The 14,935-nt window shown below is 36.7% G+C and overlaps 1 protein-coding gene across 3 annotated transcripts in view; it reads left to right on the forward strand.

Annotated features, from left to right (window-relative positions):
- Window positions 1–14,935, forward strand: part of MEMO1 (mediator of cell motility 1) — a 116,029-nt gene that overhangs the window by 63,821 nt on the left and 37,273 nt on the right. For all 3 annotated transcript variants that reach the window (XM_032353046.1, XM_032353045.1, XM_032353047.1), the window contains 2 exons: window positions 6,412–6,480; window positions 13,980–14,092. In XM_032353046.1, coding sequence (XP_032208937.1) covers window positions 6,412–6,480; window positions 13,980–14,092 — 182 coding nt within the window. The remainder of the gene's footprint in view (window positions 1–6,411; window positions 6,481–13,979; window positions 14,093–14,935) is intronic.

The following is a 14,935-nucleotide window of genomic DNA, read 5'->3' on the forward strand; positions in this document are numbered from 1 at the left end:
TCATTCACTCTGTACCTACTTGGACACTAAAATATGTCAGTTTTTCTTTTTAGGTTGTAGAACATTCATGTCTCATTTCCCACTGGCAGTGAGACCTTTCTAGAACATGACATTTTGCTACCTCAGGCCACGGTTCCCAAGAGAGACATTTGCTACCTCAGGCCAAGGTTTCCAAGAGAGCATCATTTAACACCTCCTGCTTCTGATCTCATGTTTTTCAGTACTAGACCTGTAACAGTTTGGTGCTGTCACTACCCTGCTCTGGAGTGTATAGCAGTTTTTCAGTAACTTGTTTTATCAAGCCCAGACTTCTCTGTCTGACGGTGGTTTAACCCTACTTCTTGTTCCACTCAGGCCAGTCTCCTGTTTTCTCAATTACATCAGTCACTTGAATGTTTGCTCCTGTTCTTCCTTCAACTTTTATGCCCTTCCTTTGTGCCTTTACCTTTCTACTCTTAGTATTTCTATTCTATCTATGCTTTAAGAATGCAGTGTTTCATTTTTCTATTTTTTTGGTATGATTTTATTTATTTATTTGAGAGAGAAGGAGTGAGCAAGAGAGGGAGAGAGGGAGCAGGAGGAGGGGAGAGAGAGAGGGACGAGCAGACTTCCCACTGAGAAGGGAGCCCGACTTGGGGCTCAATCCCATGACTTGAGCCAAAGGCAGATGCCTACTGACTGAGCCACCCAGGCATCCCAAGAACCCATTGTTTCTAACATGACTTTCTGGCTTTTAAGAACTACACGTGGGTAGGAACAGGATTGGTAAAACTGGGAGATAGTCATGCTGCAAGATTGATTGAGAGATCAGAGTATGGACTGAGGCTCAGGGTCTTTAAATTCAAGAACAGCAAACGAGTTAAAGTCTGAGAAGCAGATCTAAGATGGGAAGACCAGCTTAAAGTGTAAGGTTGGGACTTGGAGGGATGGGATATGAGAGACAACTGAGAACGAAGCAGTATTGAAAACACGAGATGTTATTCAGGTTTTAGACAGACCAGGACAGGTCCTGATGGATCAAAGAATTTCTAAGGTCCACATGACTGGGCAAGGTAGCATATTTCTGAATTGAGAAGGGGAGCCAGTTATGTTAAGATTAGGAACAGCTGTTAGGAATCTGAAGTAGTCAGTTTTGGTGTGTTGGGCACTGGAAGACTTGGGACATAATTGGAAAAAATTGAGCCCCCTGGTTAGGCTAGAATATCAAGATGAGGAAAACTAAATGTGCTGAGCCATACAACAACTTACATTTCTTCTGGCTAAGATTAGAACTGGGTTGTGAGAATATTGCTATACTGAAGCAACTTGATAGGCTCTCTTACCGGAGGGATATGGATAGGGTGATTACCATTAATCCAACCAATAAGGCCTTCGGTGACTTCAGGTACTTCGTATAGGTCCCACATTACTTAACTTGATTAAGCATCCTGCTATCCTGTATTGCTGTGACTGACTTATGTGAATCTCTTTTTCTCCATTCATAGTTTAAGCTAGATCAAATGATGACCCTTTTAGAAACAGAGGTCTATTTTGCTAGGATTACCATACAGCTGCCTATATTTAAAGTGTACAGAGGGATACATTTGAAATATGTATACACCTGTGAAACTATCACAACTAAGGTAATAAACATTCATCATCCTCAAGTTTCCTTGTGCCCTTTTGTAACTCTTCCCTTCTGTACCTCTCTGTCTCTTCTTTCTACCCACATGCATTGGCTTACTCTGTGTTGCTACATGCTACTTTTTATTTGAATTAGTAGGATTATACAGTATGAACTCTTTTTGTCTGGCTTTTCTCAGCATATGTCTTTCTTTCTTATCATCTTTTTTTGCATAATTATTTTTGAGTTTATCAGTAGTTCATTCCTGTCTCTTGCTGAAGAGTATTCCACTGTAGAACTAACTCCTCAATTTGTTTATCCATTCATTTTTGGAGGAATATTGGGTTGTTTCTGGTTTTTGACTGTTGCAAATGAAGTTGGGGTGAACATTTGTGTACAAATCTTTGTGGTTATAATGCTTCCAGTTTTCTTAGGAGTGGAAAGCTGGGTCATATGGTAGGAGTATATTTAACTTCTTAAGAAATTGCCAAACTGTTTTCAAAAGTGGTTGTAACATTTTATATTTCCACAAGTGTAGCCTGGGTTTCAATTCTACATCCTGAGCATACTTGATATGGTTATGCTTTTCAATTTTAGCTATTCTGCTGGGAGTTTAGTGGTAGCTTTTTGTAGTTTTAATTTGCCTTTCCCTAAATGATATTGAGCCTTCTTTTTGTGTGCTTATTTGCCATCCCAGTATATTCTATGTTGAAGTATTTGTTCAAAGCTTTTCCTATTTAAAAAAATTGTAGTAAAATATACATAATGTAAAACATACCATCTTAGTCATCTTTATTTTTTATTTTTTTCAGAAAGATTTTATGTACTTATTTGAGAGGGACAGTGAGAGAGAGAGAGATTGAGAGAGCAGGAGAGGAGGGAGGGTCAGAGGGAGAAGCAGACTCCCCATTGAGCAGAGAGCCTGATACAGGGCTTGATCCCAGGACTCTAGGATCATGAGTTGAGCTGAAGGGAGATGTTTAACTGACTGAGCCACCCAGGTACCCCAACATTTTAATTTTTATTTTATTTTTTTAAGATTTATTTAGGGGCATGTGGGTGGTTCAGTGGGTTGAAGCCTCTGCCTTCAGCTCGGGTCATGGTCCTGGGGTCCTGGGATCGAGCCCCGCATTGGGCTCTCTGCTTCGCAGGGAGCCTGCTTCCCCCCACCCTCTGCCTGTTTCTCTGCCTACTTGTGATCTCTGTCTGTCAAATAAATAAATGAAATCTTAAAAAAAAAAAAGATTTATTTATTTATTAGAGAGGGAGAGAAAGAGCACATGCGTATATATGTGGGGTGGGGCAGGGGAGATAAGAGAATCCTCAAGCAGACTCCACACTGAGCGCAGAGCCTGACTTGGTGCTTGGCCCCAGGACCCTGAAATCATTACCTGAGCTGAAGTCAAGAGTCAGACGCTCAACTGACTGAGCCACCCAGGCACCCCCCATCTTACAGTTTCGTAGCATTAAATATATTTTTATTATTTTGCAACCAATTTTCAGAACTATCTGTCTTACAAAATGGTTACCTGTTTTAAGTATTGGGTTTCTTTTAAAATTTCTTTACATATTCAGATATAAATCCTATGTCAGATACATGTTTTACAGTTATTTTCTACCAGCCTGTATTTTGTCTTTTCAGTTTATTGTACATTTTGTAATCAGTTACGGCAGGAATTAATTACTCCACATTAATTGGCAAGTTGCTATAAATCAGGGCTTGATTTACCTTTTGTTGATTGTTTGTACTTAAGAAATGGGGAAAGTGTTAATAGTGCAGATTAAACTGAAAAGTTTGTTGTGTCTGAAGCTCTTACATTATAAAAAGTGTAAGAAAGTATGGAAGGAGGGGCACCTAGGTGGCTCAGTGGGTTAAAGCCTCTGCCTTCTGCTCAGGTCATGATCCCAGGGTCCTGGGATCGAGCCCCACATCGGGCTCTCTGCTCTGCGGGGAGCCTGCTTCCTCCTCTCTCTCTGCCTGCCTCTCTGCCTACTTGTGATTTTTCTCTCTCTCTCAAATAAATAAAATCTTAAAAAAAAAAATTAAAAAAAAAAAAAAAGTATGGAAGGAAATAATTCCTTCTAATATTTGAAAACTGTTACCTAATCAGCAGAGATTCATTCAGGTCAGACGTATGTCTTTGTTGTTCCATCGCTTGGGTATGGATATGAGAATTCAGCAAAAATCATGGAAGTCTTCTGTGACAATCAATTGACTGTGGAATTGGCCATAAAGAGATTTATACTTTTTTCATTATTTGTAAATTGTGTGGTACATATCTTTTTTAACTCAGTAGAATTTATAGTAAGCTTATGTACACATATGTACATTTTTTTTCCCTGTAGAGACAGTTGTTAAATATTTCCCAGCATACCACTGGCCACACAATAATAAATAAGCACCAGGAAAATGTGTTAACTCATTCATGTAACTTGAATGAGTCAAGAAAAAAAAAAATGAGGTCAGGAAACAAAGTCATTCCATAGGTGATTCTATTCTAATTCTGAAACCAAAAAAAAAAAAAGATGAAAGGGATGAATAATAAGGGGAGAAAATGAAAGGCGTAATACACAGAAAATCAAGTCAGTTCTCTTATTACTAAAGACATAGAAGTGAGTTATTTTCTTCTAGGAGTTTTAGGATTTCAGGTCTCACAGTTCTTCAGTCCATTTGGAGTTTTTGTATATGGGTATATGAACATGGTCCATTTACATTCTTCTGCCTGTAGCTGTGCAGTTTTCCCAATACCATTTGCTGAAGAGACTGTTCTTCCCTATTGTAAATCCTTGCCTCCTTTGTCATAGATTAATTGACCATATGAGCATGGACTTATTTCTAGGCCCCTATTCTGTTCCATTGATCTGTCTGGTTTTTTTTCCCCTATACCATACTCTTTTAATTACTATAGCTTTGTGATATATCTTGAAATCTGGGATTGTGATACCTTCAGCTTTGCTCCTCTTTCTCAAGATTGCTTGGCTGTTTGGGGTCTTTCGTGGTTCCATACAAAGTTTAGTACTATTTGTCCCAGTTCTTTGAAAAAGATTGTTTGTATTTTAATAGAGATTGCTTGGGCTATAGAAATATTTTTCTAGATATCTCTTCAGGCAAGGGAACAGAAGCAAAGATTAAGCCAAAATAAAAAGCTTTTGTACAGTCAAAGAAACCATCAACAAAACAAAAAGTCAGCTTATTGAATGAGAGAAGATATTTGCAAATGATGTATCTGATAAGGAGTTAATATCTAAAATATATGAAGAATGTCTATAAGTAACAACAACAACAAAAACAAGTAATCTGATAAAAATGGGCAGAGGACTTGAGTAGACATTTTTCCAAAGAAGACATACAGATGGGCAGTAGACACATTGGGAAGATGCTTAATCACTAATCACCAGGGAAATACAAATCAAAACCACACTGAGAAATCACCTTTTATCTGTTAGAGTAGGTGGAATCAAAAAGCCAAGAAATAAGTGTTGGTGAGGATGTGGGGAAAGAGGAACCCTCCTGCACAGTTGGTGCAAATTGTTGCAGCCACTGTGGAAAACAGGTTGGAGGTTCCTCAAAAAATTAAAAGTAGAGGAGCACCTTGATGGCTCAGTTGGTTAAGTGTTCCTTTGGCTGACGTCATATTTCAGGGTTCTGGGATTGAGCTCCTCTTTTGGGCTCCCTCCCTGCCCTGTGGGGAATCCTCTTCTCCCTATGCCCCTCTCTCTGTTTGTGTACACTTTCTCTTTTGAATAAAAAAAATAAATAAAATCTTTAAAAAATATTAAAAGTAGAATTGCCACATGATCCAGTAATTCCACTACTTGGTATATTTACCCAATGAAAGCGAAAACACGGACTTGAAAAGATACATGCATCCCTGTTTATTGTAGCATTATTCACGATAGCCAAGATACGGAAGCTACTCAAGTGTCCATTGGTATAGATGAATGGATAAAGAAGATGTGATATACACACACCCACACATGCATGCACGCATGTGCACACATATGCAATGAAATATTAGCCATAAAAAGAATGAGATCTTGCCATTTGTGACAACATGGTTGGACTTAGAGGTTATAAATGCCAAGTGAAATAGGTCAGAGAACGACAGATACAATATGATTTCACTCATATGTAAGATGTAAAAAAAAAAATGAACAAGGAAGAAAAATAGATAGAAAACCAGACTATTAAATACTGAGAATAAATTCGTGGTTGCCAGAGAGGGGGAGTTTAGGGGGATGATGGGTGAAATAGATAAAAGATTAGGAGTGTACTTGATGAACACAGAAATGTATAGAATTCTTGAATCACATATTGTATACATGAAACTAACATAACACTGTATGTTCATTATACTTCAATTTTTAAAAAGTATAAATAAAAAGAAAATAGAAAAAGAAAGTGAGTTGCTATTGTAGGATATTTGTTTTGGTCTGATTTGATTTGCTCTGGGTCTCATTGCTATGTAATAGTCTGCTAATAATATTGAAGAGGAATGTTAAAAACTCACGTATTATTAGTATTACATAGCAACTTCCAATAAGCCTGGAGTATCTAAATTTAATTGTTTTTAAGACCAAAAAAATTACAAAATACTTTTTAAAATTTAAAATTAGAACATAGAACTATTACATGTTCTCTGTTGTGTGCTAGAGTTTGCATCATTAGCTACATTGCTTTTTTATCTATACACTTAATTCTGTGATGTTTACCATAGTTATTATATTTCTTTCAAGAGGTTTTTTTCTTTTGAGAATATCTTATTTCGAATCTGATGATTAAGTTTAAAAAATATTTTGTTTTGTAGCCACGCAGGATATACATACTGTGGGTCTTGTGCTGCTCATGCTTACAAACAAGTGGACCCATCTATTACGTAAGTAATACACAGTTTTGTTTAAGTGAGAGGGAATTACAACCACTTTGTCACAGAAGTAATTTGTTTTGGCGTGCTTATTGTTATATACTCGATTTCATTAAGAATTTAACTTTTTATATATTTATTATACCTTATATAGGTTATGAAAAGCTTTTATACTGTTTTTCATTGTCTGAACACTTAGTTTTTACTTTTCCTTTTGTTGGTAATAAGTTTAGTTCTGGAAATTTTAGAAGGTTAAATGTTTTGGTTTAAAAAAATTTTTTTTTTGAAATCAAGAGATGAACATCTTTAAGAATGCACAGCACTTTGTTCTGTTAATCATTTTGTAATTTAAAATTGTTTATTCTGCTTGTTAAATTGTGGTTAATGAAAGAAAATAATTTCTTACTGACCCAATGAGGTAGCTGAATTATTTTAGAATCTGACAGTGAATGTAATATGGTGTTTGAAGCATGTTAGCTCTTTATTCAATAAAAGCTCTGAAATTAGCTTTAAAATTTTTTTCTGGCAGATTGAGACTTATTAAGTAATATACGACTCTCTAAGAAATTTGTGAACTTTCAAAAACTTCTGCTAGAAATAGCCACCTAAATTACTTAATTTGCTGACCAGCATTTATTTATTTATTTATTTATTTATTTATTATTTTAAAAAAGATTTTATTTATTTATTTGTCAGAGAGAGGGAGAGAGAGCAAGCACAGGCGGACAGAATGGCAGGCAGAGGCAGAGGGAGAAGCAGGCTCCCTGCCGAGCAAGGAGCCCGATGTGGGACTCGATCCCAGGATGCTGGGATCATGACCTGAACTGAAGGCAGCTGCTTAACCAACTGAGCCACCCAGGCGTCCCGCTGACCAGCATCTTATTTAAATATTTAATTCACAAATGTGAACTAGTATCAGGCTCCAGTCTGTACGCCAGTTATTACACACTGTACGAATAGGTAAAATCAGCCATCTTAATTCTGTCAAATGTTGATTGTTAGGTTAGACTTGTGTTAGTAGAGGTGGAGCATAATCCTTCAAAAGAAGTTTTTTTTGTAGTGTGCTCTGCATATTGTATCATACCTTTGTTGGAAATTTTTTTAGTAAGTTTTTAATAATAAATGATAATGTTGCCAAATTGATGAGGTTTTGGTTAGCCCGGCCTCATTTATGATGTCTTGAGGAGTGTCTTTAACAAGTACTTCTTAATACATATTTATTATACTATTTCAGCTAATTTATTTCATGAGTAAGAACAAAAATAAATTAGATTGGAAAGATTTCCAAAAGTTTCCTTCATTTCAGCCTATAAATAGCTATAATCAAAGTTAGTGAATATGATAGCCTTTTCAAAACCTATTTGATGATGTTATTTTCTAGAAGGGTAGTCCTGAATTAAATTTGGCTTAGTAATATGTAGAGAGATATAGAAACTATATTGGTAGATGCAGAAAGCATGTATTAAATAAGTTGATAGTGTGAATGGAATGAAGAAGAGTAAATGGGAGCGAGCCAAGGACTAAGATGATGATAGAGGAGGTGAGGAGTAAGAGAGGCAAATGATGCATGAAGATGTGATCAGCTTAATTCTATAATTAGTATGTAATAGTTGAATTTTGAATAAATAAATCTGAAGGTCCAAGGGTTAAAAATGATTGGCAGTCATTGACAATATTCTCTTAAACGTGGCCCTCCTTAAGATTGGCAATGTTTCAGAGTCCTTTGAGAAAAATAGAAGAACGTCTTTCTGGGAACTATGAGAAGTTTAGAGAAAAAATACCAGTCCAACACGGAAGACTAAATTCGCTAGCTTCCATTCTTACTTTCCACACTAATCCATTCCCTACATGTCAACTAAGATCATCTTTTGTACTCTCTTGTACTTTGAATGGATTTTTTAAAAGATTTTATTTATTTATTTGATAGACAGAGATCACAAGTAGGCAGAGAGGCAGACAGAGAGAGAGGAAGGGAAGTAGGTCCCCACTGAGCAGAGAGCCCTATGTGGGGCTCGATCCCAGGACACTGGGATCATGACCTGAGCCAAAGGCAGAGGCTTTAACCCACTGAGCCACCCAGGTGCTCCTGGATCTTTTTTTTTTTAAAGATTTTATTTATTTATTTGACAGAGAGATAAAGAGAGCCTCAGCAGGGGGAGGGGCAGGCAGAGGGAGAGGGAGAAGCAGGCTCCCCGTTGACCAGGGAGCCTGATGCGGGGCTCTATCCCAGGGCTCCAGGACCATGACCTGAGCTGAAGGCAGCCGCTTAACTGACTGAGCCACCCAGGCGCCCCTTGAGTGGATCTTTTACCTTTGCTTGATTTTGTCATACCATGCATAGAACATTTAGAAGATATTTCTTAATTGAATTGTGCAGATCTTTTGAATGTTGACATTTCATCATACAGTGCCAAAAAAATCACATTTGTTAATATCACCGCAAATATCATCAGAAAATTTTTTTTATTTTTTAAAGATTTTATTTATTTATTTGACAGAGATCACAAGTAGGCAGAAAGACAGGCAGAGAGAAGGAAGCCAGCCCCCCGCCGAGCAGAGAGACTGATGCGGGGCTTGATTCCAGGACCCTGGGATCATGACCTGAGCCGAAGGCAGAGGCTTTAACCCACTGAGCCACCCAGGCACCCCTGGAAATATCTTTAATTATTGGGGAGCTGTCCATCTCACAGTGATAGAAGTTTTGCAAGAGTCTGATTATCACATAAAAGCTTCAGTTATGTCTTGGGCAATGTTTTCTTTGAAGTGGCAGGCCTATTTTGTTCATTTTCTAGGAAGTTTCTGCCAAATACCTAAATTGGAATAACCATAATTTGTCTACAGTCACTTTTTGAAGTAAAAATTGTGTTCCATGAAAAAAAAGTTTGGTTTAGATCACACTCATAATCACACAAGTGTTTTCCCCATGACATAATTCAGTATATTGCAAAAGTGCTTTATGCATTTATCACCACCAATTTAATACATTTTGTTGTATAGATTATTTTTATAAAACTGTACTCAGAGTTCAAGATTTAATGAAAGTGAGTGAAACTGGCCTAAAAAATCAAACAAAAACCCAACAAACCTTGGTGTGGGTGAAGGTAAAGAGCACATGACTAGCCATACATTTTGATTCCATTACCATGATCATAGTTCTGATGTGTCAGTGGTTTACCCAGACTCATTTTTGTACCGTTTTAAGTACAAATACCAACACAGTGGAAACGGCAAATAAATTCCTGATTATTATGAAAATAGTTTTGATTTTGTGGACTCCTTTAAAGGGTCTTACGCAGTCTGCAGTTCACAATTTGAGAAGTGCTGTGATACAGGGTGATTGGATTTAGTTTATGTGCTGCGGAAGGAGCACAGGGTGATTGGATTTAGATCATGGGCGTTGAGGAGGGCATTTCTGAGGAAATGATTTTTAAGCCGATCCAAAGGAACAGTAGCACTTGTGAAGGCTTTAAAGTAGGCTGAGTTGTGTTCCAGTCATCAAGGAACTGCAAGATCAGTATTTGCAAACTACTGTGTTCAGGGGTGGGGAGTGGGGAAGTCGTGCAAGATGGGGCCAGTGCATTTGAGACTTCAGAACCCATTGTAAGGAGTTTACATTTTATCCTCTGATTAGGAGAAGTCATTGCAAGACCTTACGTTTAAAGGAGTACCTTGGTTGTTTAAGGAATTTAAAAAATGGTATATTTAAGTAAGTTCTTTCTCATATTTACTGTTGCAATGTCTTTTCCTGTTACTAAAACTTTAATTGAAAACCTGGAACTTAGGGGGCGCCTGGGTGGCTCAGTGGGTTAAAGCCTCTGCCTTCGGCTCAGGTCATGGTCCCAGGGTCCTGGGATCGAGCCCCGCATCGGGCTCTCTGCTCAGCAGGGAGCCTGCTTTCCCCGTCTCTCTGCCTGCCTCTCTGCCTACTTGTGATCTCTGTCTGTCAAATAAATAAATAAAATCTTTAAAAAAAAAAAAAAAAAGAAAACCTGGAACTTAGGATGTACTTAGATAGTAACTTGATTTTGATTCATATCTTTCAGAAAGCCTTTCAGGGTAGAAAAAAGAGCAAAAGGGATCTTCTTTGGGGCCAGCTGACATTTAATTTAGTTAAAATAGCTTTACTTGCCAGGAAACATCTTTAAAAAATTACTTGTTTTCCATTATTTAGAACAAATAGTTGATATTTATGAAGGTAGATACTTAGGTAGCTTGTTAATGGGTTGCACAGGCTATACTTCTCATAGTAACTCTACAAATGTGAATTCTCTGGAGGTATTCTTGCACAGGCTATACTTCTCATAGTAACTCTACAAATGTGAATTCTCTGGAGGTATTATACATAAACTACATTTATTTCTAAGAGAATACTTCGTGACTTTTATTTTTTTTCATATTAAGGGTTTTTTTTATTACATGTGTGACAACATGACAACAGTGATGATATGCTAAATTTATCAGTTACCCATTTAAAGACTGAGTACTTTGCAGTTAATTTGAGGGAGAGAAAGTGGCATTGCTTTCAATGCCTATATTACTCATTTTTCTCCAAAATATTCCTGAGGCCTTGATGTTAATGGATCTAGCAATCTAGCTTGCCCCAAAAGAAAAATACATTTTTTTAAAAGATTTTATTTATTTGAGGGAGAGAGAGTGAGAGAGAACATGAGAGAGGAGAAGGTCAGAGGGAGAAGCAGACTCCCTGTGGAGCTAGGAGCCAATGTGGGACTTGATCCCCGGACTCCAGGATCATGACCTGAGTTGAAAGCAGTCACTTACCCAACTGAGCCACCCAGGTGCCCGAAAATGGATTATTTTTTATTTACATTATTAATTTTCTTTTCTAACAAAGAGACCCATTTTGAAAATACTACTAATAGGTCCTCACCCCACCCTTCTTTTCAATGATGTTTAGCCTATTTTTGGTTTATTTTGGGGTTTATTACTTAATGAAGATTTCATATTGTTATGACCTAAACCTCTTTTTCCTTGTGTTGCATATGAGTGAGTTTCTGTTAGGATGGAAAGAATTGAGTGTACAATTGGCTAATTCCAGTTGGTGGGAGCTCTTTTCTCCACCAGTCTTATCTTTTCATGTGGGTTGGGTCTGGCAATAAAGGCCAACAAAGTAAATTGTCTGGTATTGCTGGGGACAGTTAGGCTTTCCAAGCTGACCTTTGGTGTTTATTTGTGGAGTAGTGCTCATATTTTGGTCACTATTAGAACCTTGTTACACTTACCTAGAAATGTATCTGTGTCTTGAGTTTAAATTGATATTTTAAAAGTCATTTCATATTTTAATTATATATGCTGGATTTCCTAGGAGTGTTTTGATTTTAAATATTCTTTTCCTCTGTCTTGTCATAGAAATGCATTCCTCAATCATAAAAATGCCTTCTTTTCATAGGTTCTTGGTTCATGTAATACTTTTAATTAGACAAATCACCTAAACATAACCATTATCTGTGTCCCTCATTAGACTTTAATTTAAAAAATTGTGATGAGGGCGCCTGGGTGGCTCAGTGGGTTGAGCCGCTGCCTTCGGCTCAGGTCATGATCTCAGGGTCCTGGGATCGAGTCCCGCATCGGACCCTCTGCTCAGCGGGGAGCCTGTTTCCTCCTCTCTCTCTCTGCCTGCCTCTCTGCCTACTTGTGATCTCTCTCTGTCAAATAAATAAATAAAATCTTTTAAAAAAAATTGTGATGATGTTTATATACTCTTAAGATAGGAAAGCATAATGGTATCTCTTTTGTTCATTTAGGGATCTAAATCTGATTTATTTATTTATTTATTTATTGGAAATGGCTGTTGACTTTGCTCATAGTGGTGATGATGAGAAGTGAGTATTAGCAGTGGAGGAGGAAGGGGATGAAGAGATTATGGTTTTGAGTAGGAATGGCCTGTGGATGAAGTCTTATGTTTGCGATCTGTGACATCTTGAGGAAGTTTTGGGACTCTAAACTGAGAATCTCTGTTTTCCTCATTCACATCTTCCTTACTGTCTCTTCCCCCACCACAGCAAGTAACATGTAGCAGACAGTGAGTTAATTTTCTTAGGTGTAATTGAATTTTATGAAAATAAATATATCGCCTAAGCACATTCCTTATCTTGTAAGTTTTTGGTATGAAAGAACTAGCTCATGTCTCAGTCTTTGTCCATTAATTGGAAAAATGAGTATAATTAATTTTTTCTAGGTACATTTTTCTAGCTTATCATTTATTCTTTCTCATAGTTTTGGTTTTCCAATCTGTAAGTTTGTATGTGTGTGTTGAAGAAAGATTTTGTTCATTTGAATCTGGGAGAACAGAAAATGGGTAGTTTTGGAATTTAGATTGTAGTGATGTTTGAGATAAAATGAGGGGAAGTTAATTTTACCCTTGATGTCAAGATAAAGGGATTGTAAAGATTTAAGCTATAGTTTCGCCCAGTTCTTTTCTTTAGCTGCAGTGCAAATAACACATAATCAAGTTTCTTTGTTTTTGAGAATGACTTCTATCTACTTGAATGGGAACAGAGAAAGCTTATTATACGGAATTTTTTCTCAACAAGATTCCTTTTTTCTCTGCTATGGTAGAAATGTGAAAATAGCTTTATCAGAATGGTTCTTTGTAATGATATTTTATAGGGAGTTTTAGAAATTATACTATCATGTGGTTTTACTAAAGTTGTGGTGAATCTTATGAGGCAAGTTTAGAACGTGTTAGAATTTGGGGCTTTTATTTATAGCTGAAATTTTTAAATTCAATGAATATAGCTATTGAAAACCTTCTGTATCCTCGACACTATGAATGCAGAGTTGATTTTAAGCGTAGCAGATGATTTACTGTAGTTCAGTAAATCAGTAACTAGTATGTCCAGGTGTTGAAAATGGTTCTTTTCTTTTCTTCTTTTTTAAAATGTTCTTTTAAAGGCCTTTCAACAAAAAGACAAAGATAAGGAATTGAACTTAATTAACTGAGGAGCAAATCAGTTGCGTGTATAGTAGTTTTCTGGCCCTCCTGTAATAAACTGCCACTAACCCTAACTGAAAACAGAAATTTATTTTGTCTCAGTCTAGAGGCTGGCAGACCCAGAGGAGGGTGCTCTTAGGATTGGTTTCTCCTGAAGCCTTTCTTCTTGGCTTGCAGACGACTATCTTCTTGATGCTTCTTCCCATGGTTGACTCTCTGTGCATGTATGCCCCTGATATTTCTTTCTCTTCTTATAAGAACACCAGTCATTGGATTCAGGCCTTACCTGAATAGCCTCAGTTTTGCTTAATGATCTGTTTTAATACTTAAAATGGTTATATTTCTCCTAAAATGGTTGTATTCTGAGGTACTGGCATGGAACTTCAACATAAATTTTAGGAGTACATAATTTAGCTCATAATAGTAAGTAATGAAATCAGTCAAGAAAGAAAATGGTGCCACATGTGATTTTTAAAAATTACTTATTTTTTCCCCTTTTATTTAATAAGGTTTGTGTAGAAGTACAATTGTTCTGTGCTTTTTGTTGTGTATCTCCTAGCCGGAGAATTTTCATCCTTGGGCCTTCTCATCATGTGCCCCTCTCTCGATGTGCACTTTCCAGTGTGGATATATATAGGACACCTCTGTATGACCTTCGTATTGACCAAAAGAGTAAGTATATAGACATCTTAGAGCTTTTAAAGGGCGAAAGACTTTTTAAAAATAAGTTAGTTTAAAAAATTAAAAATATGAATAGTATAAGTAAAATCTCAGTTTTAAAGACAAAATTGATTTTAACTTATCTGCATAAAGCAAAAACAAAGTTAGAAGATCTTCTGTGTGCCTTAAAGACAACCAGAGTTTATTTTGCCAGCTGCAAAAATCTGTCAGGTCCACTAGTCTCCAGACTGTTCATATTACATGTGTATTCAGGGAAGTGTCTTGTACTCACTATACCATGAAGACAAGCAATTAGTACCCACTACAACTTGAAGAAAGATTCTGGGCATGTTAGTCTGACTCTGTGTATATCACTTTCCTCATTGTAAATAGGTCATAGTGATAATGCCTTAATTTCTTCTCAGATGATTTTTATGGGGGTGGGGAGTGAAACACTGTAACAATAACAAAGGTGCTTCATAAATCTTAAGTGTATTTTATTTTTAAAACGTATCTCTTATTTTGTTATGTATCTTTTATTTAGTTCATCTCATTTTATATATTGAATGTGAAAATTGAAATCTTTTTACTTTATAACAGTATTTTTGGAAGAGTGGGGAGCATCATTTTAAAAATGTAGAACAGTACAGAGAATAGCAAAACAAATATTCTTGTACTTATCCACAATTGACTCAGAGTTTCCCCTTAACTGAATTCAATTTGCTTTCTCAAAAGCCATCTTCATGAGCTTGCTTTGTATTCCTCCAGTTCATCACATCAGATTTCAAGTATGTTGGGTGCTTACTGTTTCACGAAATCTTGGAACAAATTCTTCTCTAGGATGAAAGAAGCCAT

The sequence above is a fragment of the Mustela erminea genome, chromosome 7 (assembly GCF_009829155.1).
Source record: "Mustela erminea isolate mMusErm1 chromosome 7, mMusErm1.Pri, whole genome shotgun sequence".
In the NCBI taxonomy this organism is placed as follows: Eukaryota; Metazoa; Chordata; class Mammalia; order Carnivora; family Mustelidae; genus Mustela; species Mustela erminea.